At 37.9% G+C, this 24,951-nt stretch overlaps 1 protein-coding gene across 1 annotated transcript in view; it reads right to left on the bottom strand.

Moving 5' to 3' along the window:
• KCTD3 (potassium channel tetramerization domain containing 3) overlaps positions 1 to 24,951 on the bottom strand; it is a 65,800-nt gene that overhangs the window by 13,933 nt on the left and 26,916 nt on the right. The window contains exons 6-15 of the mRNA XM_063303499.1: positions 24,537 to 24,617; positions 23,717 to 23,857; positions 23,006 to 23,096; positions 20,189 to 20,379; positions 11,447 to 11,562; positions 6,529 to 6,616; positions 6,227 to 6,343; positions 5,320 to 5,490; positions 4,584 to 4,739; positions 2,553 to 2,649 (exon numbers count right to left, since the gene is read on the bottom strand). Coding sequence (XP_063159569.1) covers positions 2,553 to 2,649; positions 4,584 to 4,739; positions 5,320 to 5,490; positions 6,227 to 6,343; positions 6,529 to 6,616; positions 11,447 to 11,562; positions 20,189 to 20,379; positions 23,006 to 23,096; positions 23,717 to 23,857; positions 24,537 to 24,617 — 1,249 coding nt within the window. The remainder of the gene's footprint in view (positions 1 to 2,552; positions 2,650 to 4,583; positions 4,740 to 5,319; positions 5,491 to 6,226; positions 6,344 to 6,528; positions 6,617 to 11,446; positions 11,563 to 20,188; positions 20,380 to 23,005; positions 23,097 to 23,716; positions 23,858 to 24,536; positions 24,618 to 24,951) is intronic.

Below are 24,951 nucleotides of genomic sequence, written 5' to 3'. Positions count from 1 at the left end.
TTAGATTCCAAAAGTAAGATCTTACTTATCAAATCTTAAGTCTTTTCCAATGTGCTAAGGTAGATGTTTGCTCAGCAGTTATAATCCAAAACAATAAGTTTTTATTGTAAACCGCCCAGAGTCCACCCTTTGGGGAGGAGAGGCGCGGTGATAAAAATTTGATTGATAAATAAATAAATAAAACAATAAAGTCTTGCTAATTTTTATAGATACATTTTGCTAATCTCTGCAGTCTAATACATATTCAGATTAAAAATCAAGTTTATCTGCACCCTAGAACAACTAGTTTAGCTTTAAAAGTAGAGCCTGGCCAAGACTTTCCCTAGATTACAGGCTATGGTAATTTTACTGAATTAGATGTTCAATGTAAATAATAAGTTATATCAAATAATACCTAATGAAAAGTAGGAAATCCAACATCTATGGAGCTAGGCATAATTATCAGTATCTTTATGAGCCTTGGTCAGTTAATAAGTAGCTGGAAAGAGTCAGCTTATGGTTTACAGAAGAGTCAGCTTATGGTTTCTGATTTTAGGCGTCTTGTTTGATACTTAGGATGCAGAGAAGGGTGTAATTATCTACATCTGGATTATTAGTGTTTGTGTTGTCGTGTATTAAATCTGGCTCCTGTAATGTTGCCAATGAACTTGGCTTGAAAAATAAAGTATCACGGAGGCCCACAAAAGGGGCAAGGGCAAATGAGTCCAGCTGCCTTCCTAAACGAGCCATATTTTCCCAGATTCCAAGTTTTTACTTAAAGACAACAACAAACTAGTGTCTACATTTTCTAGAAGTCTGTGTGCAACAACCATTTTGAAAGGAAGACCAGCTACTGCTTTCCAGTATTTTCAGCCAATAAATTAAAATTAGCAATAGTGATATAGTCTGGAAAAGGAGGACTTTTTCTCCCTTTTTAATCTTTCCTGCTGAAGAGCAATTGTTGCTACATACACACACACAGAAAGAGAATTTATTTTGATAGAAATATAGTGCGTGGAGGGACTCTATCCCCCTGATATCCCCAGCCACTTCTTTTCATTTTCTGGCATTTTTCCAATCCTCTCCTTTAACATCCCTCCACTCTTCCCTTGCTCCATGTTATACCACTTTAGTTGATGCTCTATTCCTTCACTCAATGCTTATGTTTCAATGTGTGCCAGTATATGCATGTATTTTTACGAGTGCATAGCTTCCTGCATGTTTAACATTTAAAAATATTTATATTGTTTGTAACTTTGCATCACTCTGCTTGCTGTTTAGATAAGCCCTCTCCTTTTTGGCATGCTCCATGCCCCCATTCTGGCGATATACCCTTCCCTGCATGACATTCAAAAACATGCACAGCGCTTAGTGTATGGGACACACACATCACTCTGTCAGATGATGAAGAAGTTTGCTGATCAACAGTAAAGCAAGCTTCAGGTGCTGGGCAAGTAAATCCATTTCTCTCCATCTCCTGTTACTTACAAAATTCTCACCAATGTTTCCAAGATGAAATTGAAAAATGAGGTTCAGTGGTAGAGCCACTACTATGCAAGTAGAAACTTGCAGATTTAATCCTTGGCCTTTTCCCTAACTGGGGAAAATTCTAGTCTGAAATCCTGAAGAGGTATTACCAGACCTATAAACAATACTGAGCTGGATGGATCAATGCTTCACCCAAATAATGTAGCTTTATAGTTTAGAACACAGAGCCCTTTTCCTGACAAGTCATGTAACGTTGTCAAATGCACAAAAAGAATGCTGCCTAAAATATTCAGTACATTTCTACCACTGCTGAACTTTATTTCTGTTATGGAATATGATGCTAAGCAATGAAGTACAAGAATAATTTATAGGTGCTGTAGCCTGTCACATTCTTCACAAAACTTACGATCACACCCAATATTGCAGCTTTGTTATTTCCCGGAAAATTTCCTGCAAATGCCCAAGAAGGGGGATGTATGTTTTATAAAAGTTGCATAGCTTTTATGTTTTGCCTTATTTTAATCTGTGCTTTTGCAGGTGACACATGGATCTAAATTCAACACTTTATACCCTAGAGTTCCCAACATTTTGAATAGTTAGCACATTTAGAATTCTGAAGGCATATTATGACCACAATGGCTGCATAAGAAAGGAAGTGTTTGCCCATTCAGAAAATCACTATGAAGGAGTAAAGAGTAATAAAAAAACAAGACAAACCAGCTGGAACAGGGAGTCTTACAACTGCCAAGGGAGAATTCCAGGGGCATACTAGTGCCCATAGATATCAGACTGGGATGCCTAGTCATAAGTTAGGAAAGTAATTATGAAGGATGTCCAGAACATGTGAAAACTATATTTTTTAAAATCATGTACCTCTCTTTTACAAATAAAAAGTCAAGTATAAAGCCTGCCAGAGCCAACCAATCAAGTGCATAGCTTGAAAATCTGTGCCTTGTGTTTGAAAAGTTATGACCATAGAACACTCTCCTTAAATTCAGAAAATAAAAACAATTACAGATTATTGGGGGGAAAATTGCCTCAGACTTTCTTGAATTAATTAGTTGCACTGTAATTTCATATCCTACCTTTTTCCAGTAGAAGAGAGTCTCACAAAGAGTTTGTTAGTGATGGGAACAACTTTTTGGATAAACACTTGTTGATCATCACGCTCACCAAAGGGACCTGTAATTGGAGACCAAAGAAAAAGCACTAACATTCAACTATATACAACAGTAAGTGAAATATTAAATAAAGAACCACAGAGTTCTGTGCATAGGTTTATAATAATTCTTGCAAAAGTTCTCAAACAACTACCCAAAATATTTAAGAATGCATCCATCCCAGCCCCAGCATGACCTCTATAACAACCACTAGCCTCAGTTTTCTGAACAGTACAAGGGAACTGAAATTGTCAAGTATACCTATAAATGTACTTACTGGGAAAGGTTCAGGGCAGACTATTATTATGCTCAATTATTTTGTGAGTGGGGAATGGGGGAAAGCATCTCCCAAAAATCTTGCTCCTTTGTCACTAGGCTTGTCAAGGTTTGGGTGGTGGTTTTATTCTCTTTGAACTACACTCAAAATATCTGTTTAGCACAGAAAGGGTAGAAAGACACTCCAAAAGTAGGTGTTTCTCCCATGTGATGGAGCTCAGGGAGGGAGTGGATTCCAAGCTGATAAACATTCCCAAAGCTTGCATAGTTTAGAGAGTGGGTAGGGGCTGAGGAAGAAAGTTAGGCTGGCACCGCCCTAGATTTCCCAAGAGTATTTTTCCCTTTAGCTCAGTTAGGAACCTTGGTCTGGCAAGACCTGTGTCTAGTAGAAACAATAAAGTGAACTAGAGTTGCATTTCCAACTCAGCATGGTTTCTTCACCAGTTCCCCTGACATCCCATCTCCCCTTATCAGTTTTTAATCATTTTAATTTCATTTTTATCCCAGATTATCTAGAATGATTTTGCAAAAACAGAACTAGAGGTATTTCTACTTAATACCAAAAGCAACAAATGGAGCACTTTAACTTGACAGAAGTGTGACTATGTATCCAGGGCACCAAACTTCCTTGCCAATGAATCCAACAGGTACTCCACCTCCCTCATGGCATACCTAACTAAACTGGAAGTCCCTAAACAGGGAAGGGCCTTTATTCTGGCATGATGTCATGCCTCCCCTCAACTGTCCTTGAAGACTCCCCACTTGGAGTGGCAATGCCCTTGCAACTTTGGATGCACAGAAACAACAGAGCATGTGCTTTTCCAGTGCTTGTACTACAGAGACGTTTGCACTAGCGTCATCTTACCATTATAAAAATATCCCGGGCTCATAGGACAATGCCATACCACCCTGGTGCTTTGATGCTTACCCTGCTATAACACACAGGTTCTGGGCAGCACTGCTTAAAAGTCATCAGATGATGACTTCTGACTTGCTTGGCGCTTAGCATTATAGGTAAGATTAAGTGTGCCACTAGTATGATATACTAGGGCAGATTATAACTTGATATTGTCTTCCACATACTAACTTTTTATGCTGCCCTATACCCATCTAACACTCCCATCCCTCCATTTTAGATGCTCATGTTTGTATCTTTTATAATGTGTTTGTGTGTGTATACATACAGTTTTTAATTTATGCATCTTTTATAACTTCTAGCTTTTTATAACTCATTTTAGATTTTCACTTTTTATAGCCTTTATACATATATTTAGATCTTTTATATTGTTACGCTTCTTTGTAATGAATGTACCCTCCCTCCCTTTATGCTAGTCTAGATTGATTTGTCCATTTGTCCAAGACGGGCAACTTGGGGTCTTTTTCAAAAGCCTTATATGGATGTTTGCCAATTCAGTATAACTGAGTTGGAGGAAATAAGTGTGCACAAAGGTCTCAGGTCTAATATCCCTATATGCATACTCTTTCTTTGCATGTTGACCATGAAGAACCAGTAGGGAGACAGGATTTCAGTAACCCTTAGAGAATAGGATTGGTATACTTGTCCATATCCCACAGTCTAGTTAGATGTACAATCTGCAGGCAGGAGAAGACCTCCATAGGATTAGAGTCTCAAAAACAACAATTCTAGTATCACCATTTTACCTGGAATGCTTCATTTACCTATATCATTTCCAGCAGAGTAACTGCCATGACTCTCAGTTTCCTCCAAGGACAAAATTTTGAATGATGCCAAAGGAGTGGATCCTGGCTGTGTTGAAATCATTCCTCTAAAACGTGTTACTGTCCATGTCCGGACATGATTGTTATCAGCACACACTAGCAAGAAAAAAACCATAAAAAGATACAGAAATTATCATTCTAATTTTACCTCACACCTAAACCTAAAGATGTTTTTGAATAACACTAAAAAATACTTCTAAATACTTCTCTAGTGTTTACAACATGGTGGGCAAAGTTTGAAGTGTCAGAGGTAACTCTTTCAGTCCTCTCAGAAAAAAAAACAACAGAGTCTGAGCCTTCAGGGGAAGAAAAAGAGATACTGTGAAACAGAAATCAGGTCAGAAGATCTCTAAAGCTAAGGAGAGAACACTGTGTCCTCCACGAAGAGAAAGAGACTGATAATAGCTGGTGATGTGTCAATTCACTACCTCATAAGGATCAGGGATGTGAAAAACAAAACGAAACCTCTTTTACACTTAGGTTGCTTTCATGGCTATAAATCTCACTGGGTATCCACACCTTAAATTCTACATAACTAGGAGACATAAATGAGGTCTGGCCTTTAACCATTTTCTATCTTATTCCTTTTTCTTTCTTTTTTTTGAGCTTTAGAAATATTAAAAAAGGAATACATAATAGAAAAAAGTTATGAAGTCATTTAGTCTGACAAAATTACCTGATACCAGATGTTTTTCTGATAACATGATCTTTGTAACAGGGCTACGGTGAACTGTGAAAGTCTGGAAGAGTTGTGGTCCTGAACCAACTGTTTCTGGGTGTTGCACAATTACACGTACAGCTCCAGAACTTGTGCCATATGCAATCTCAATCCAATTGCCACTTACACCTGTACAAAAACATGAGAGACAGAGACAGTTTTAGTACATTATATTTGCCCAAAATGGTGCAGGAATTCTGTTCAGGAAAGACGTATGCTTGCACTTTACTTCTATATTCTTTAGAAATTAATTATTACAAGATTATTTCAGCAATTATTGCACTTATTGTTCTCAAGTGGCACTCTTCCCATATATTATGCATCTTTAAAAAACTTGGGGATACTGTTGACGGTGCAAGTCATGTAGAAGACAGACCATTCTGCTGGACTATAAATTTTTCCCTTGATCTTAATAATAAAATCAACACAATTTACTTATGAACTAATATTACAAAGATGTAAACTGGCAAAGTGACATCTGGAAATTTAGATATGATTTTTTAAAATATTGTAAGTCATTCTGGGAAAAATTGTTTTGGAGGGAAGTATACAATTTTGTCATACAGCAATAGTAATAAATGTCTCTCCAAGTGCTGTAGCTTTGACTATACTAGCATACAGAAGATACGACATTTCCAAATGCATAGAATCCATTAACTAAATCATGGTTCTACATGAATATGCATTATGCCCATAATTTTCTTATTAATTCAAAATTAGTCACAAATATTTCGTGCATGGATTGCTAAAGAACAGGGTTGAAGCAAACATTAAATAAAATCTTTTTAAAGCTGGCCACAGGATGGTTTAAAAATACCAAAAAATTGTTTCAATTCAGTATCAGTTCTATCAAGATGGTACAAACTTGTTTTGGGTGTAAGGTAAACACTAAGTGCAGTTATGGCATCATTAGAGGGATCATGGTAAAGTTCCGTCACTAGAAGATCATTATCTTTCATTCGTAAGGGAAATTTTTGCATATCTGCAAAATAAAGAGATATAGAAATAATTTTAGAATGCCAAGCAACTAATTCTGATCTTTAAAATAGTTACAGTAAAATTCCTGAAACAATGGTTTCAAGAGATAAAAGTAAAACCATTAATTAACCCATAACATTGAAGTGTGAAGTTAATTCCCAAAGTAGGGAGAGAGACTCTGGCACTTACCAATGTAATATATGGAGCCATTGTTGCAGCCCAGCAGTAGGAATGATCCCGCAGTATCATAGCTAGTGATTGGAACAACATCTTGAACCTAGTAAATAAAATAAAAACACTGAATTTCAATTTTGTTTCATATTCTTTTGTTTGAGTAGCACTATACGTGATTCATATAATCTAAAAATGTTTGTTTTATGAAGTAACTGGACCAATTTAAAATTATGTTAAATTTACAAAGTGACTTTCTCACAATTTTTAAGAACTTCTGAAAGAACCCTTTACCACAGTGTTGCAATGGCTCATACTCCAGTAATTTCAAGATACTGAATTACAGGTAGTTACTTACGACCACAATAGAGACCAGAAAAAATCATCGTTAAGGCACGACTGCATCCAATTTTATGACATTTTTTGCAATGGTTGTTAAGTGAATCAGCACAGCCATTAAGTGAATCATGTGTTTGCTAAGCGAATCGTGCAGTTCCCCATTGATTTTGCTTGTCAGAAGCAGGCTGGGAAGGTCACAAATGGCGATCACATGATCCCAGGACACTGCAACCATCGTAAATACATGCAAGTTGCCAAGTGCCTGAATTTTGATCACGTGACTGCAGGGATGCTGCGACAGCCGTAAGTGTGAGGACTGGTCGGAAGTCACTTTTGTCAGTGCCGTCGTAACTTCAAACAATCGCTAAATGAATGGTTGTAAGTCAAGGACTACCTGTAATACCAATAATACAATAATAAGCTTGTGTAAAAGCATGGGTGCTGGGAAAGGAGAGATTGTGTGTGTGTAAATACATGTGCACATATACTGACTGCAAAAAGGTGAGAAAAGGCTGAGGAGTTCCAAGTTAGCAGAGAGGAACATGAAAGATGCAGTTGCTTTAGGTGTCAGTACATCAGCACCAGATGCACAAGAGCAGCCCAGAAACTCCAGGACCAGGCAAAATCAGGACTGCAGAGTCACAGCAAGCTGGATAATGGCAGACTATAGCCCAAAAGTTCTGGGCAGATGAGCTGGGAGGAGAAGTTGGGCAGTAGTGGCAGTCAGAGAAGAGCTCCCAGAGAGCCTTCAAAAATAATGCGGAAGCCAGCAGAAGAAGTCATTGCAAAAACAAGTCTCAATGAAGGAGACGATAGGAGTAATATTATTTGGTGGGGGGGAGGGGGGGACAAAAAAGCCAGAGAGAAGCTGAGAGGAAAGAAGAGCCATGGTAGCCAACCTCCCCTTCCAGCCATCAGTAGACCTTTGCCACGCACTGGCAAAGGAGACCAACAGGGGGGAGGACAGCAATCTTGCAATTGGAATCAACAAGCAAGTGACTTTGGGAGAAGAGGACAGACTATTAATGCAGTCTAACTATAAAGAACTAAAAAAGAAAGTAAGATAGAACAACAGGATAAAGGAAAACATAGCTCAGACCTTAACTACCATACTATCTTTTTAAAAGAAGATTTTTAAAGATATTCATAAAATTACTGAGTTGAAAGAGGGCATTTAAGCCACTGAGGTCAACTCCCTATTAATTGGTTCCTCTATCAAATGGCTCTTACATGTTAGAATGATTTCCCTAATATTCAAATGGAACTTTCTTTCCTGTAATTTAAGACAATTCATTATTTAGCTTCTTTTCCAAGTTCTTAAGGTTACTGGAACAACCCAGCTTTTATTATAACCCCTCTTGGCTCCTTTTTTTTTCTTAAAGGCTAACCACTCCCTCAGTGGGACGCGGTGGCGCTGCGGGTTAAACCGCTGAGCTGAGCTTCCCGATCGGAAGGTCGGCGGTTCGAATCCGCGTGACGGGGTGAGCTCCCGTTGCTAGTCCCAGCTCCTGCCAACCTAGCAGTTCGAAAACATGCAAATGTGAGTAGATTAATAGGTACCGCTTCGGCAGGCAGGTAACAGCGTTCCGTATAGTCATGCTGGCCACATGACCATGGAAGTGTCTACGGACAAACGCCGGCTCTTCGGCTTTGAAACGGAGATGAGCACCGCCCCCTAGAGTCGGACACGACTGGACTTAATGTCAAGGGAAACCTTTACCTTTACCTTTAACCACTCCCTCAGTCTCTCCTCAGCTGAATCTCTATTTCCCTGTTCATCCACATCTGACATATAAAGGATGCAATGGAGTTATTATTTCCTATGATTTGGAAACAATACATCTACTGATGCAGGGTAAAGTTGCAGTTGCCTTTTTAGCCATTGTTCATATTGCTGGCACATAATCAGCTTGAGATCAACTAAAATTCCAAGATCATTTTCACATGTCCTGTAGCCATATCAGCTATACTGATTTTACCTCTGCATTTCACTTCTCCCCTACATCAAGAACTTTGAACTTCTCTCTGTGAAATGTCATTCAGTTATTTTCAGCTCACTTTTCTAACCTATCAAGATCGTTTTACTTCTGTCTTGTACCCCACCCAGTTTTGTAGCTGAAATTGGACAAACATTCCTTATATTTCTTGGCATGTAATGCATTATGCAAATTAATCATGCCCAAAACAAAGCAAAGTTGGAAAGTGTTCTAACAACTTCAACACTGTTTGAATACCAAATTTTTGCTATGCTCTTCATGCTTCCAGAACACGTTATCCCAGCTTATTGCCCAAATCCTTTGATGGAATTATGCAAACTTCACAAAGAACTTCGGAAGGGATTTCAGCTATATTCAGGAGACACATTTATTATTTCAATAAGTAACAAAATAATTTTATCACTTGGTTCCTTGAATTCTCCCCGTAGTACTCATTGGCACGACAGTCACTTATGTGTGAAATCAGGATTTATTCAACCAGTGATGTGGTAACTACAGTCTATGCCTTAGGTCACTTTTGCCTCTTGAGAGTTATGTGGCAGTCTCTTGGATTTTCTTAGTTCTTTACACTGAGCTATAGAGACAACCATCTGGCTGTGTTACCAGGTTTGCTTCTTGCATGAATGCCCCTCAGTCTTGAATATAATCCAAGAATCTCTATTTCCACTGTCAGAATGCATAATGTATAAAAAATTGCTCAGCATTTGAGAACAGAAATATAAAATAGCTATTTTTGAGAAATGATGTACGGTATCTTTAGTTGAGAAACTTTCAGTTAGATGACAAAATTTCTAGATTCCTCAGGATTTTACACAAACAAAACTATCATCCAACTTACATGAGGTACCTTTCTGGTTACTGAAAAATTGAATCAATGGGAATGGGTTAACTCTACCTCTTCTAGCTAGAAGGTTGGTCTTAAGACTTCTTCCTGTCCCATGGAAGAGACCCCTCCTTTCAGCAGCATGCATGACTTCAGCTAACTATAGTTCATCTTTTCCTTTATTAACTAATTCACTGTAACAATAAACAACCTTGCCACCAGCAAGAACACTTGGGAAGTGAAAGAAAAATGTATAATAGTTAGCAAACACAGTATAGTAGTTAACAGTTTGACTCTTGGTCCCTTGAGTCACCTCTGAACCTCTCCCCTTTTGGTAGGTGAGATTGTTGGCTCCATCTTTCAGTGACTGGGAAGGTACTTCATGCTAAGCAAAACTACTGTTGTTCAACATAAAAGACGAAGCCAACATGAAAGGGATTTACTACAGCAGCATTCCCAGAAATGGTTAACACAAGTTAAAACAGTCTCTGCAGTATCATGTGCCCAAAGACTGCATCTGCAGAGGTAAACTTGTCTACCTTATAGTACTTCATGAATTTAGATGGTTCAGCTCTGGTTGCTGCCTTGTAAATGTCTATTAGTGGGACTCCCATGTTGGAGCTGTTTAGTTCCCTAATACTCATTTGCCCTGAAGTAAAGACCAGGGTTAATGTGTGGCCATCTCTGTGGGTTGAGCCAATGATAACATGGTTGTTATGGTGGCCATGAATTCCCAAGCTGCCCCCAATCCCAAAGAGGGAAGGTTGAAATCATCTAGAACAGCCTCAACACCCCTGCAATGAGATCAAGCAGCTTAAGAAAAGATGTATCAGCTTTTCTTTTCTCAGCTTAAGAAACGAGTATCATCCTCCCAGATGATGAAAAGATCCTCATCTGGAAGGATGATACTATAGCAGCATCCCCTGCTTGTCCCTCTGGCCCAACCTTACAAATATGACCTTACTCCCAGCCACATACAGAACAATTCTACTTGCAATAGCCAGGGGTATGGGATACATAATAGCCACTCTCCTGGACTTCTTTGGGTATCTCTTTATTCTCCTTTTTCATTTTTCACATGAGCAGCATCACCTGATACCTACTCCATCATGAAAAGGGTCATAAGAGAATCAATAAAGCTGGGGGTTGGCTGCATTGTAGAGATGCTTGCAGCCAGCATTGCTTGACTCCTCTGCTCTGCACCACCGTCTCCAGAAGCTCTTCTGCTTCTTGGATCAGCCCAATCTGTGAGGCTGGGCAACTGTTTAGGACTGAGTGCTCCTGGTTCTGATATTCAGCTATCACGTTGCTTTTTGGCTGCAGCTTGCCTTCAGCATGCCAATTCCCTAGACTTCCTTCTCCTTATTTACTTGCATGTGGTATTTGTCCTTCAAATTAGAGCAAAGTGAAAAGCTGCTGTTTGTCTCTAGAAGGAAGAGTTAAAGACTGAAAGGAGTGGTTCCTTCTACAGAACAGGAAGAAGTCTTAAACCCTGCTTTCCAGCTTAAAAAATAAAAGGAATCAGCTCCATGGTTGGCAAGCATCTTTTTTGTTATATAGAATTAATTTTACTGCAAAATAATAAAATGATTACAACTCTTGCTAGCTAAATGATAAATCTATTGCAATTATTATAATCAAGTGAAAATCCAACACTGGAGTGTTTCAGCAATAATAAAGTATATTCAAAAAATGAACAAATACATAGATGAAAAGGTGATGTCCTTTTTTACATACTAATAACACATAGCGGTAAGCAATTCTATTTTATATATACCTGCCAATGTTGAGTCACAGCATTCCACACTCCCACTTTTCCTGTATGACTTGTAGCTACCAACTGGTTACCAATGAAGAAAAGAGCATCTACTGGGACTCCAAGACTAAATATTCCTATGAGGAGAGACAATAACACAGAGATACATATTAAAAGCACCAAAAGAGTCTATTTATTTAATTTATTTATTTATTAAATTTATATCACCGCCCATCTCCCCCAAAATTTTATGTTAAAATAAATACAATCTACAATTAAAAATGCTTTTGAAAAGTATAAAAATATCATTAGCAATCACTGGCTGTGTTATAATATGTCTTATTTAATTATAGACTGGTTGATATAAATAACTTACGGCTTGGTACATAGCCATAACTATGTTTTAGCTGAAACCACATCAGCCACATATACAGAATCAGAATTCTTATGTTACATGACTAAGATAAGCTTTCACTTATTCTGTACTTATTTATTTGATTCAGAGGCTACCCAGCTCTTCAGTGACTCTGAGGAGCTTACAATTAAAAGTAAAAACAACCTATGACAAAAAATACCCACTATCAAGACCGTAGTATCACAAAAAAACAAAAACCATAGGAGCTCCTCAGCCATCCTATCCCAAGGCCTGAGAGAACCACCAGGTTTTTAACCCTTTCGGGAAAGTTGTCAAGGCAGGAACCATCCAGATCTCTGAAGGTGGGGGGACATCATTCCATAGGGCAGTTGCCATGAGAAGGCATGCTTCCCCGATTCCACAAAATGACATTGTTTAATCACTGGGACTCAAAGCATCCCAGTCTGTCTGACCTCACCAGATGGGTAGAAACATTTGGAGACATATAGCCAGGCCCTACTTAAAATAATTCAAATTAAAAATAAAGGATCTTATATTCACAGACTTATATCATTTGAGCCACTGAGAGTTACCAAATTGATTGCTTGCATTTCTAATAGACAGCAAGTAATCAAACACACCCAGGGTTATGTATGAGTGGGTGGCTATAGAAATAAAGAATCAAAGAAACAGTATTAACTCTTTATATGCCAAGAGATATCCTGAGACATATCCAACTGAATATTCCACCTTCATTCTTATAATGAAAATCTTGTGCTAGTTTTTCCAAAATTTATTCCTTGGCTTTATTTCAAAAATTAACATTCTTCATGGATTAAGTATAAAGGCTGATACAACAAAAAAACATCACTTTTCAGACTTACCTTAATACTATACATTGTTTTAAGTGCACGTAAGCTTTCCCTGAAGTTATCAAAAGCAGTAAATTTGGATTTGTGATGGATACTGTTGCAGTTAATTACTTTATGACTGAACTTAATATAAAGGAAACCTACTTAAAGAGAGTTGTAGTTCATCAAAACTTTGTGCTTTTCCAAGTTTATTTTCTTGGGGGTGACCTAACAAAATATTTTATGGTTTCATTCATTCAATCAAAATTAATGAATTTACACAGCATGCATGAGAAACACAGCAAAAAAGTGGAACTTCCAGTGGGGACATGGCAGGCTGAACAGCTGTGCCCACAGGCTCAGCAGGCAGAACTGACAACGCAGCAGTTTTTTTCAGGATCAGGCAGGTTTTTCCTGAAGCCCAGGAATGTTTTTCCGGAAAAAGGAAAACACTTGGAATCACCCCATCTGTCCTCCAGACAGCTGCTTGCAGCCAGATCACAAACAGCATTCACAGACTGGTAAGAGCTAGCCCGGAGGCTGGGACATCACCATTCACAAGCTGCGCTGTAGCCTTAAAGGGACACTAAGACCAGCCACCCCATTTCTAAATCACCCAATTTGTATTTTTTTAAGTATGCGTACTCTAAGAGAGGCTTTCTACAGCAAGGAGAAGCGGGTTCTCTTGGTGCTTATTATTTTTTTAAAAAAATTCTTTTTAAGTTTTGGACTTTGTTTTCCTTCCAAATATTAAGGAGGACCGAGCGTAAGTAATTGTCTCCCTGTTATTATCTTTGTACTGAATTTGAAGATATTAGCATTTTCCTACACGTCAAATCGGCTATTTTGAACTTTCGGTTTTCTGCTTCTACTTTCCCTGGGGAACTGTCTGAATATTTCACTTTTGCTTGTGTAAACACATTCTGAAACTCTTCTATATCTTTGACTTTCGCGGTTAAACTCCTAGGGGGCACCATAATCTACTGCATGAGACATGGAGGATTTTAAACAGACTTTCTCTGACTTCCACCAAGATTTTAAACAGATTATTTCTAATTCCTACCAGGTTTTTATGCAAGGCATTCAGGACATTGTGGAAAATATGAGGTCTAAAATGTGTCATCTGGTTGGGGATGTCGTGGATGAAACTGAGGAACTTAACAGTGACAGAAATGTCTAAGAATGAGATCAGGATTTCTGTTTAAATGCTGGATGAAGATCGGATAGTTGAGTTGGAGAAATTTAAGGGAGAGAGCAAGTTGCAAGCCACAAGTGATGTTGATCTTCTGGTGGAGTGCCATGGAAAAGAAGGGGGTATTATGTATGGGAGGTTTCCTAAAGAGAAGTCAGTTTTTTTTGGGGGGGGGCAGTTGGGCTGTTCGATTTTTTTAAAGAAAAAAGCTCTGTGCGCATTGTGGGGATATGTAAATGTAAACCAATGCTCTGGTTTATTTTGAAGTGTGGTAAGACTTAAAGAATATTTACCTGGATTGCTTTTAGGGTTTGGCTGATTTCATTTATTTTTAACAATTTGGATTAAGATTATTAAGGTATAATAAAAAAAATAATAAATGTCTATTTGGATGGTTTGGGGTTTAATATGATTAAGTTTATTAAAACGTTTGTATTATCAAGCACAATGGCAGACAATTTATATGTTTTTTAGTTTGATCTTTATTCTAGTAGACAGAAATGTATAGAATAGTAGAAGGAAGGAAATAATTAAAACATGTTTATCTTTGGGGGCAAAGTTGATTAAGAGGTTTATATAAATTTTTCTCTTTCTTTTAATATAAGGGAAGGGAGAAACTGTATTTAGTGATTTTTACAATGTGCCAATGGAATGCTTTATAGAAATAATGTGATTTTGTTTTAAAATAGAGCAAGGGATTGATTATGGAAATTTTTGTATATCCTTGCTGTTAAAAGTTGGAAGACACCTCTTTTTGTAAGCTTGAAGATGTTTTCTCTTGTGTTTCTATACTTTTTTAATTTTTCTTTTTTCCTTTGTAGTTTTTTTCTGTAGCTTTTATCCTTGCTTGAAATTTAATAAAATTCTTATAAAAAAGAGAGAGAGAAACACAGCAAAAAAGTTAACACTAGCAAATACAGTACTCTAATTTTTACTTTGACTTTTAGCAATACATTTAAGAATTATTTAATCTCATCCTGGATAATCTTAAATTTAAATATCTTTTCTATCAAAATCTATGCAGAAACCCTTTTGAAAGCACTTCTATTTTAAAGCTTTACGAAGGGACAGTTAACAATGAAAAGGTGATGTATTAATTTAAAGTAAAGGACAGTAGCCTCTATCGTTTTGGACTGTAGAGAAGAAGTCTGGTGCATAAAGTGACTATAAGCTTTCATTAATTCTGTACTTAAAATATTTCAAATTAGTGTGTAAAAATATTAAAATATATTAAAAGACTTATATTGTATGAGCCACCCAGAGTTGCCAAAGTGCACAGAGTGTCTTTGAGTAGAAATAATAAATACATACCAAATAATGGTAAATGCCAAATCATTTTTCAGGCCATATGACCTTCTCTGAGGTTCACTCTATTTACAACAGCACACATAAAAGCAGGCAATAATAAAAAGGAGAGAAACAACTAGAACTATTACTCTGGAGAAAGATGAAGTTCAGGGAAATCAAGGAAGACAGCATGAATAGTCTGAAGGAATTTAAAGTGTCACTCCTACTTAAGCTCAACAGTCATAACGGCCATCCAGAGGGAAGACGATGGTAAAAATAATGACAGATGCTTGTCTTAAGGGGATCTCTCTGTAAAATATTGCTTATAGCAGCAATCTAGTAGTAGCTTATTATATAAGTAATAGTGAAGGGAAAAACAGCTTCCAGGAGATGCCAGGCTTTATAATATTCCATAGATGGGGCTGTCAATTTCTGAAGAGTATATGCAACAACAAATTGTTTTTCTTTTTTTAACTGAACACTCTCCGCAAAGGATCGTTACCTTGTCGTGGTGCTGGAGCTTGAGCACCTCAATGATGCCATGAGCTAAACCGTGAAGGGCCACCCAAGACGGGAAGGTCATGACAGAGAGGTCAGACTAAATGCGATCCCTGGGGAAGGTAATGGCAACCCACCCCAGTATTCTTGCCGTGAAAACTAAATGGATCAGTACAACCAGAGATATGTCGGTATACCATCGGAAGATGAGACCCCCAGGTCGGAAGATGGTCAAAATGCTACTGGGGAGGAACAGAGGATGAGCTCAACTAGCCCCAGTCGTGATGACGCAGCTAGCTCAAAGCCGAAAGGACGGTTAGCGGCCGACGGTGCTGGTGGTGAACGGCGAATCCGATGTTCTAAGGATCAACACACCATTGGAACCTGGAATGTCAGATCTATGAGCCAGGGCAAATTGGATGTAGTTATTGGTGAGATGTCAAGATTAAAGATAGACATTCTGGGCGTCAGTGAACTGAAATGGACTGGAATGGGCCACTTCACATCAAATGACCACCAGATCTACTACTGTGGACAAGAGGACCACAGAAGAAATGGAGTAGCCTTCATAATTAATAGTAAAGTGGCTAAAGCAGTGCTTGGATACAACCCAAAAAACGACAGAATGATCTCAATTCGAATTCAGGGCAAGCCATCTAACATCACAGTGATCCAAATATACGCCCCAACCACAAATGCTGAAGAAGCTGAAGTAGAGCAGTTCTATGAGGATCTGCAGCACCTACTGGACAACACGCCTAAAAGAGATGTTATTTTCATCACAGGAGACTGGAATGCTAAGGTGGGCAGTCAAATGACACCTCGAATTACAGGTAAGTATGGCCTGGGAGAACAAAACGAAGCAGGACATAGGCTGATAGAATTTTGCCAAGACAATTCACTCTGCATAACAAACACTGTCTTCCAACAACCTAAGAGACGGCTTTACACATGGACTTCACCAGATGGACAACACCGAAATCAGATTGATTACATCCTTTGCAGCCAAAGGTGGCGGACATCTGTACAGTCGGTAAAAACTAGGCCTGGAGCTGACTGTAGTTCAGACCATGAACTACTTCTTGCACAATTTAGGATCAGACTAAAGAGATTAGGGAAGACACACAGATCAGCTAGATATGAGCTCACGAATATTCCTCAGGAATATGCAGTGGAGGTGAAGAATAGATTTAAGGGACTGGACTTAGTAGATAGGGTCCCGGAAGAACTCTGGACAGAAGTTGGCAGCATTGTTCAGGAGGCGGCAACAAAATACATCCCAAAGAAAGAGAAAACCAAGAAGGCAAAATGGCTGTCTGCTGAGACACTAGAAGTAGCCCAAGAAAGAAGGAAAGCAAAAGGCAACAGCGATAGGGGGAGATATGCCCAATTAAATGCAAAATTCCAGAGGTTAGCCAGAAGAGATAAGGAATTATTTTTAAACAAGCAATGCGCGGAAGTGGAAGAAGACAATAGAATAGGAAGGACAAGAGACCTCTTCCAGAAAATTAGAAACATTGGAGGTAAATTCCAGGCCAAAATGGGTATGATCAAAAACAAAGATGGCAAGGACCTAACAGAAGAAGAAGAGATCAAGAAAAGGTGGCAAGAATATACAGAAGACCTGTATAGGAAGGATAACAATATCGGGGATAGCTTTGACGGTGTGGTCAGTGAGCTAGAGCCAGACATCCTGAAGAGTGAGGTTGAGTGGGCCTTAAGAAGCATTGCTAATAACAAGGCAGCAGGAGAAGACGGCATCCCAGCTGAACTGTTCAAAATCTTGCAAGATGATGCTGTCAAGGTAATGCATGCTATATGCCAGCAAATTTGGAAAACACAAGAATGGCCATCAGATTGGAAAAAATCAACTTATATCCCCATACCAAAAAAGGGAAACACTAAAGAATGTTCAAACTATCGAACAGTGGCACTCATTTCACATGCCAGTAAGGTAATGCTCAAGATCCTGCAAGGTAGACTTCAGCAGTTCATGGAGCGAGAATTGCCAGATGTACAGGCTGGGTTTAGAAAAGGCAGAGGAACTAGAGACCAAATTGCCAATATCCGCTGGATAATGGAAAAAGCCAGGGAGTTTCAGAAAAACATCTATTTCTGTTTTATTGACTATTCTAAAGCCTTTGACTGTGTGGACCATAACAAATTGTGGCAAGTTCTTAGTGGTATGGGGATACCAAGTCATCTTGTATGCCTCCTGAAGAATCTGTATAACGACCAAGTAGCAACAGTAAGAACAGACCACGGAACAACGGACTGGTTTAAGATTGGGAAAGGAGTACGGCAGGGCTGTATACTCTCACCCTACCTATTCAACTTGTATGCAGAACACATCATGCGACAAGCTGGTCTTGAGGAATCCAAGGCTGGAGTTAAAATCTCTGGAAGAAACATTAACAATCTCAGATATGCAGATGATACCACTTTGATGGCTGAAAGTGAAGAGGAACTGAGGAGCCTTATGATGAAGGTGAAAGAAGAAAGTGCAAAAGCTGGCTTGCAGCTAAACCTCAAAAAAACCAAGATTATGGCAACCAGCTTGATTGATAACTGGCAAATAGAGGGAGAAAATGTAGAAGCAGTGAAAGACTTTGTATTCCTAGGTGCAAAGATTACTGCAGATGCTGACTGCAGTCAGGAAATCAGAAGACGCTTAATCCTTGGAAGAAGAGCAATGACAAATCTCGATAAAATAGTTAAGAGCAGAGACATCACACTGACAACAAAGGCCCGCATAGTTAAAGCAATGGTGTTCCCTGTAGTAACATATGGCTGCGAGAGCTGGACCATAAGGAAGGCTGAGCGAAGGAAGATCGATGCTTTTGAACTGTGGTGTTGGAGGAAAATTCTGAGAGTGCCTTGGACTGCAAGAAGATCAAACCAGTCCATCCTCCAGGAAATAAAGCCAGACTGCTCACTTGAGGGAATGATATTAAAGGCAAAACTGAAATACTTTGGCCACATAATGAGAAGACAGGACACCCTGGAGAAGATGCTGATGCTAGGGAGAGTGGAAGGCAAAAGGAAGAGGGGCCGACCAAGGGCAAGATGGATGGATGATATTCTAGAGGTGACGGACTCGTCCCTGGGGGAGCTGGGGATGTTGACGACCGACAGGAAGCTCTGGCGTGGGCTGGTCCATGAAGTCACGAAGAGTCGGAAGCGACTAAACGAATAAACAACAACAACTGAACACTATTTCTCTATCCCAAGGCAGGGCTGCTTATATTGCAAGAAAAATGGGCCTTTAACACTGTCCAAAAGAGAAGACTCTTGCTTATTAAGCCACTATAAAAACTATGAATGCAATAAATCAATCATTTTGAAGCATTCTGTGTATCCATGCACACCCACATTTACATAATTAATACACATGTACCATGTTCCATTTACTCTATTAATGGAGTAAATATCATTGATTGTGTAAAATCATTTAAGAAACTCAAAACTAGTAAATTGATACTTTTTAAGAATAATTTAGTTTTCAGCGAATAGACAGGTGGGAGTCTGAATGTGATCTTCCTGATAAGGATTCAACTATGATCAAATATTGAAGGGTTGTGCAGCACTTTGGATCAGATCTTTAAAAGGTGATTTAGAGCATGCATGAGTGTGAACATAGCACTTGCCTGGAACACCTTGTAGCAGCTGCATCTTTTCCCCAGGATTGCACAACTGTCCCCCACAGCTGTAGTTCTGGAAAAGGGGGGTGGCTGCTTTAGGTGTTATAGACAGGTGTTACATTCCCACCTATGTGTGCTCTAAATCACCTTTGAAGATTTAATCTAAAGTGCTGCACAGTTCCATAAGGTGTTAATGGTAGTAACTGAATTTCAATATTTGTTTCCTTGCCAATGATTCATTTAGCTTGATTCTACTCCATACGCCCAGCAATATCTGTCACTGTCTCAATCCATGTGGGTAGCGATTGACTTGTCTTTTTATATGAAGCAATAGGTATCTATTCCTCTCCTACTCTATACCTAGAAATATTCTATTGGAAAAAGCCCTTATATTTTAAGAGGTAAGAAACTCCAACCATGTTCCAGATTAATTGTAATTTGAAATAACATGACATCCAGAGATAATAAAGGTAGACATATAAACACAAAGTAATACTCAGCATACAGAAGCAAAAGTTGGACTTTGAAGAAGCAGGATAAGAAGAGCATTGATGCTTTTGAACTTTGGTGTTGAAGAAGACTCCTGAGATTATCATGGACAGCCAAGAAAACATACCAATAGATCAACGAAAATATCAACCCATAGTTCTCACTTGAGGCACAAATGACCAGGCTCAAATTATCCTATTTCGGACACATTATACAAAGAGTGGCTAATAGATAAAAGTCAACATGACTTGATGGCACATAATCAATCAATCAATCAATCAAGATTCAGCAGATATTAGGAAATAATGTTTCAGTTATGTATTCTTTGCTGAAAAGAAAAAAAATAGTTTACTGTAAGTCCCTCCAGTTCAACCTATGAAAAGAAAGTGCAGTAGATCCCATATTAAAATTCTAGTATATATTAACAATTGAAATACAATGCATCCTCACCTATTTCACTACCACTACCTCCATCCTGGATGCTCCATAAGATGATACTGCTTTCAGATGCCACAGCAACCATTTTATCTTTGTCACCATGTGGACCACCAACCACCTTTGCATTCAGAGCCACACGTTCAATAGTCCAGTCTAAGTAAGGACTTGTAAAAACTTGTTGCCATCCAGAGGATTCTTTAATTCTAGGAAAAATATATATGAACAGATGTTTCTTCAGGCTGGCTTTCTAAGGAATACTTGAACTTCAGTACAAATGAGTTGTCCCACCACCAAAAGCCAGAAAAATAGTTGGAAACATCTTAACTCAATCCTATATGCTACAGACAAGTTAAAATACTAAAGAAGCATTAATATCTACAAGATAAAATCTAAATACGTGCTGTCACAAATAACTGGCAATAAATTCTTAATTCAGGATTCATTTAAAAGACACATTTCAGAATAGAGTAAAACAGAACATTTTCTCTGATAGTCCAAAAATAATCCTGTTATTTTCTCAACTAATCACATAAAATAACAAAATCAGTAGATGTCTTTCAGATGAACTGATAAAACAGGCCCTATTACCTAACCTCTTTATGCTGCTGCAACTCAGCATAATGGCTATTAAGAGTTATTCAAAGAAAAGTAAGAATCAACTGACAGTGCACATAAAGCTAACAAAATCAGCTCACTTAGAGGAGCACCCTGCATAGCAACAATCCTAATTTTTTATTATTTGTTTGATTTACATCCCATCTTTCTACTAAGATGTGACCATATTAGTTAGGAGCTTGACTGCATGGAAACCAGTAATATAAATCATACTGGAGCCACATGCTATAAATCTTGGAAGTCCTCAGAATAATTTCATATGGAGTTCAGGAAAATGACAGCTATTTCATTTTTACAAGGGCATCATGTTACATTAATTTGTATTAACCCTGTAGGGAAATATATATGCTGGTTATTACTTGAGCTCAAATAATACTGAGCTGAAATCATTTTGAGCTTGAAATGGGTTGTTCCAACCTTGCAAGAAATGATCTGATGTCAAAACTGTAAGTTTGGAACAGCGTCACAGTACTTTCAATGTGGTCAAAGCAGACCATTTAAAAATTGAAATGGCCAGCATTCCAAACATTCTGCACAGCTCAGGCAGAGATTTATTCTTTGTTAAACATGTAAATTCAGGTTTGATACTTTATAGCGGAAAGCACACATATTGCTATTACTACAATCCTAAGAATAGCACAACTTAATTCAGGGATGAGAAATGGCATTATTAAGAGATCCTAAATACTTTCAAGGTTTTTACTGTATAATTTAATTTAATTTATTTATTTTCTATCCCACATTTATTATTTTTATATATAACTCAAGGTGGCGAACATACCTGATACTCTTTCCTCCTCTTTTCCCCACAACCACAACCCTGTGAGGTGGGTTGGGCTGAGAGAGAGTGACTGGCCCAAGGTGACCCAGCTGGCTGGGTATAAGTAGGAATTATCTTAGCAGTGAGGTTAAATTTCTGCTTTGAATCATATGTCAAAACAAAGTACTGATCATTTAATTTTATAGAGAATTTGATTTCAGAATTTTCTTGAAAAAGAACCTGGGTTTAGACTCTATTTATTGCTTTGAAAGGGGTTGAATGATTTAAAATGATAAACTCTACAGACAGTGTTTACTAAACATATAGAACAGCACTTTCTCACTATACAACTACCAGTTTACTATGGTGGATGGACTGTGTTACCATGGCAATGGGTACACCACTGGAAGGCCCGAAGGACCAGATCAGGGATAGATCATATTGGAAAAAATCTATGTGTTTGCTAAGAATCAACACTGACTTGATGGCACATAATCAATCAATCAATCAATCCCACATGTTTGTATCAGAATTGCTATATAACAAAGCACATTATCCTCAGTATCCTTTTACAGTAACTCTTATACTAGTTAGCCAAATATAGTGACGGTAAGAGCAGATCACTACAGGAACCAATTACTCAGAATGGTAGGTTCCTCCGTCCTGTATGTGTTTGAGAGGAGGCTAGATGCTTTAACTTGGATTCCTACACTGAGCTGGACAGGCCTATGCCTAAATTGCCTCTTTCAACTCACAGAATCATATTCTATGATTTAGCAACATTACCTATTATTTTTGACAAGCCTCTTACTGTACCACACTTGGTACATGGTAGCATAGTAATGCATAATACACTATTCTTTTTTAACGTACACTGGATGCAGTGGTTCTCAGGGTCTCATCATCAGACCAGAGCTTTCTATATAGAAGTTCATACTGTGTGCCTTACATAAAACAATTAAAGCAATTTATAAAAATATATTTTATTAACAATCTCTAATTTACCATAGTATACTATTTCTGACATCACATTTATTAAAGAATAATCTATATGTACTCCAAGCTTTTCAGATTCATTAAAAGTTTCTAGTAAAACAACTGGAAGCAACAAATATATTAAAAACATGGATTTCTCTGTCAGAAAACATGAACCAGGAGTTAATTTCCTCCACTGCCTGATTCTGTGTATTTCAGAGAAAAAAAAACCTTATGTTTAATCAAGTGGCTTAATACTGAGCAATTTGTCTCATCCATGGAAAATATCCACAATGTCATTATGAAGGAACTACATTATGAAAATTTCCCATGGTGAATTCAAGATCATTAAACATCATGAACTTGTGTTCACCTAAAAAAAAACCCTCTATCACCTGGTGTTTAAAGAATCTGTAAATTGGCACAGATATTAAAAGCGAAAAGTAAAACAAATAATAGTGTTACTAATTTGTCCTTACCTGTAACAAACTGCAAAGTGGGCGTATGCAGCTACAATCCAGTTGTGATGGCCAGCGACTATCAAAACTTTGCGTGGATCCACAGGAAACCCTGTTTAAAGAAAAAGGTAAAACAAGCAGAAAAGGCAAAGGTATCAGTTAACATTTTTTAAATGAAGAGTTGCTAACATATCAATGGCACTGTATATTCTGAAATCCCACAATCTGATTGTGCGAGTATGAATTTAGTATTAGCACAAAACACGGTGTCTTGAAATTCAACGTCATGAACACAAATCTAGCTTTTAATGCTACCAAGATGGACGTGAAAGTATGCAACTGGTGGCGCAGGAAATCTCAAAAGCTAAAATGGGAAAGCGAACAGGATTTCCAGGAGCTTGGCAACGTAACTTGCGTTTCCATGTAGATTAAACATATTCCATTCATTAACTGTGAATGTATAGCTTCTTACTTTTTAAATGCAAATTGCCCTCAAAGGTGAAGGTATGTGCTTCATCAGCCATTCTTTCAGGGGGTTTTTATGTGTAATTTTTTAAAAAGTAGCCTTTAGAATCAGCAGCAACTGAAAGCCTAATTTCTATATTCACAATGATACTCAATGACAACAACACTGAAGAATCAAATTAAGCCCTGCACTTTACAATTTTCAACCACAAACATACGAATGAAAGAATCATGTGCATTTATAATAAGATTCTAAATTTTTCTCACCTAGCTTGACTGTATCTTCACCAGAACCAGTTAGTGAAGGCTGCAAACTCCCTCCTCGCACCTCACCTTCAGAGCAATTCTGAGGTATTCTAACATCAGTAGATGCTCCGGCAGAACCACTGATCTTTCGACTTGGAATGCCTAAGAGAAAAAGGGTATTTCTCTAATCCACTATTACTGCTTCTCATTGCTATGCCTAATTGTTAAGATATAAGTAAAAGACCCTTTCCTAGAAAGTAATACAGTTTCCCCAAATCTTCCACCCATGGATATCAGGGGCTCTTCTAAAACAGCATGGGAGTCACATTGCAAATGGAAAATATAAAGTAAACCAACTCACCAGCCCTAAAATAATATATTACAATTAATAACTCACATGGTTGCCCAAATTCCAAAGGACATTGTGTGCAAGTGTATTCCACAGAGGGGGCCACAATGGTTTGTACAAACTACAGTGCTCCAGAACTAAAGACTAAATAACTCTTTAGTCTGAAAAAGAGGAAGAGACGCAGGTGGATAAGGTATTCTACTCCTGACCTTATAATGTCATCAGACAAAACAAATAATCAAACCAAGTAATCCTTTAAAGGTATCATTGGTGTTACTAGGATGCTGAAAAATATGTATTGAACTGATACAAATGAGGCAGAATAGTTTATAAAAGGATCCTAATAAGATCCTGATATGGAAGGTGGATATGATCATCTATTAAACATGGAAGTCACAGAGGCTAACTCTGATATGACTCTTTTAAAATAGCCGGAAAATCTCAACAGCTGAAAAGGCTGAGATACGTATAAGCTGAAACACACAGAAGTACCTGGAGGTGGGAGATATCCATGAAAGAGTACACTGCCACAAGAGGAACGCTCAAGTTCTTCACATAAAAGCAATCTTCTTACTGAAAGAAAATTGTATTTATTTATACATAAATGCACACACAATAAAACAGGTTATTTCAAAACAGGTTCTATTTCTTAAGATTTTTTCCCAAGAAAGCAAGTGGATGTGTTATACTATTCCTGAAATATGTAAACAATCAACGTAAAACACATCTAAGTTTACTTCAGGGATGAGTTCATATCCCCCATTTCTCAAAACTTTGGGCATGAAGAGCCTGGCAATTTTTTCAGACTCTAGAATATTGCATATATTTATTTTTTAAAAATGTATTTTATCTCTTTTAGTCCTCAAGTATCCCAATGTGCTTTACAGCATTAACATATCAAACAAAA

This window comes from Candoia aspera, chromosome 1 (genome assembly GCF_035149785.1).
Source record: "Candoia aspera isolate rCanAsp1 chromosome 1, rCanAsp1.hap2, whole genome shotgun sequence".
NCBI classification, from domain to species: domain Eukaryota; kingdom Metazoa; phylum Chordata; class Lepidosauria; order Squamata; family Boidae; genus Candoia; species Candoia aspera.
This window is presented reverse-complemented; position numbering and strand designations above follow the sequence as displayed.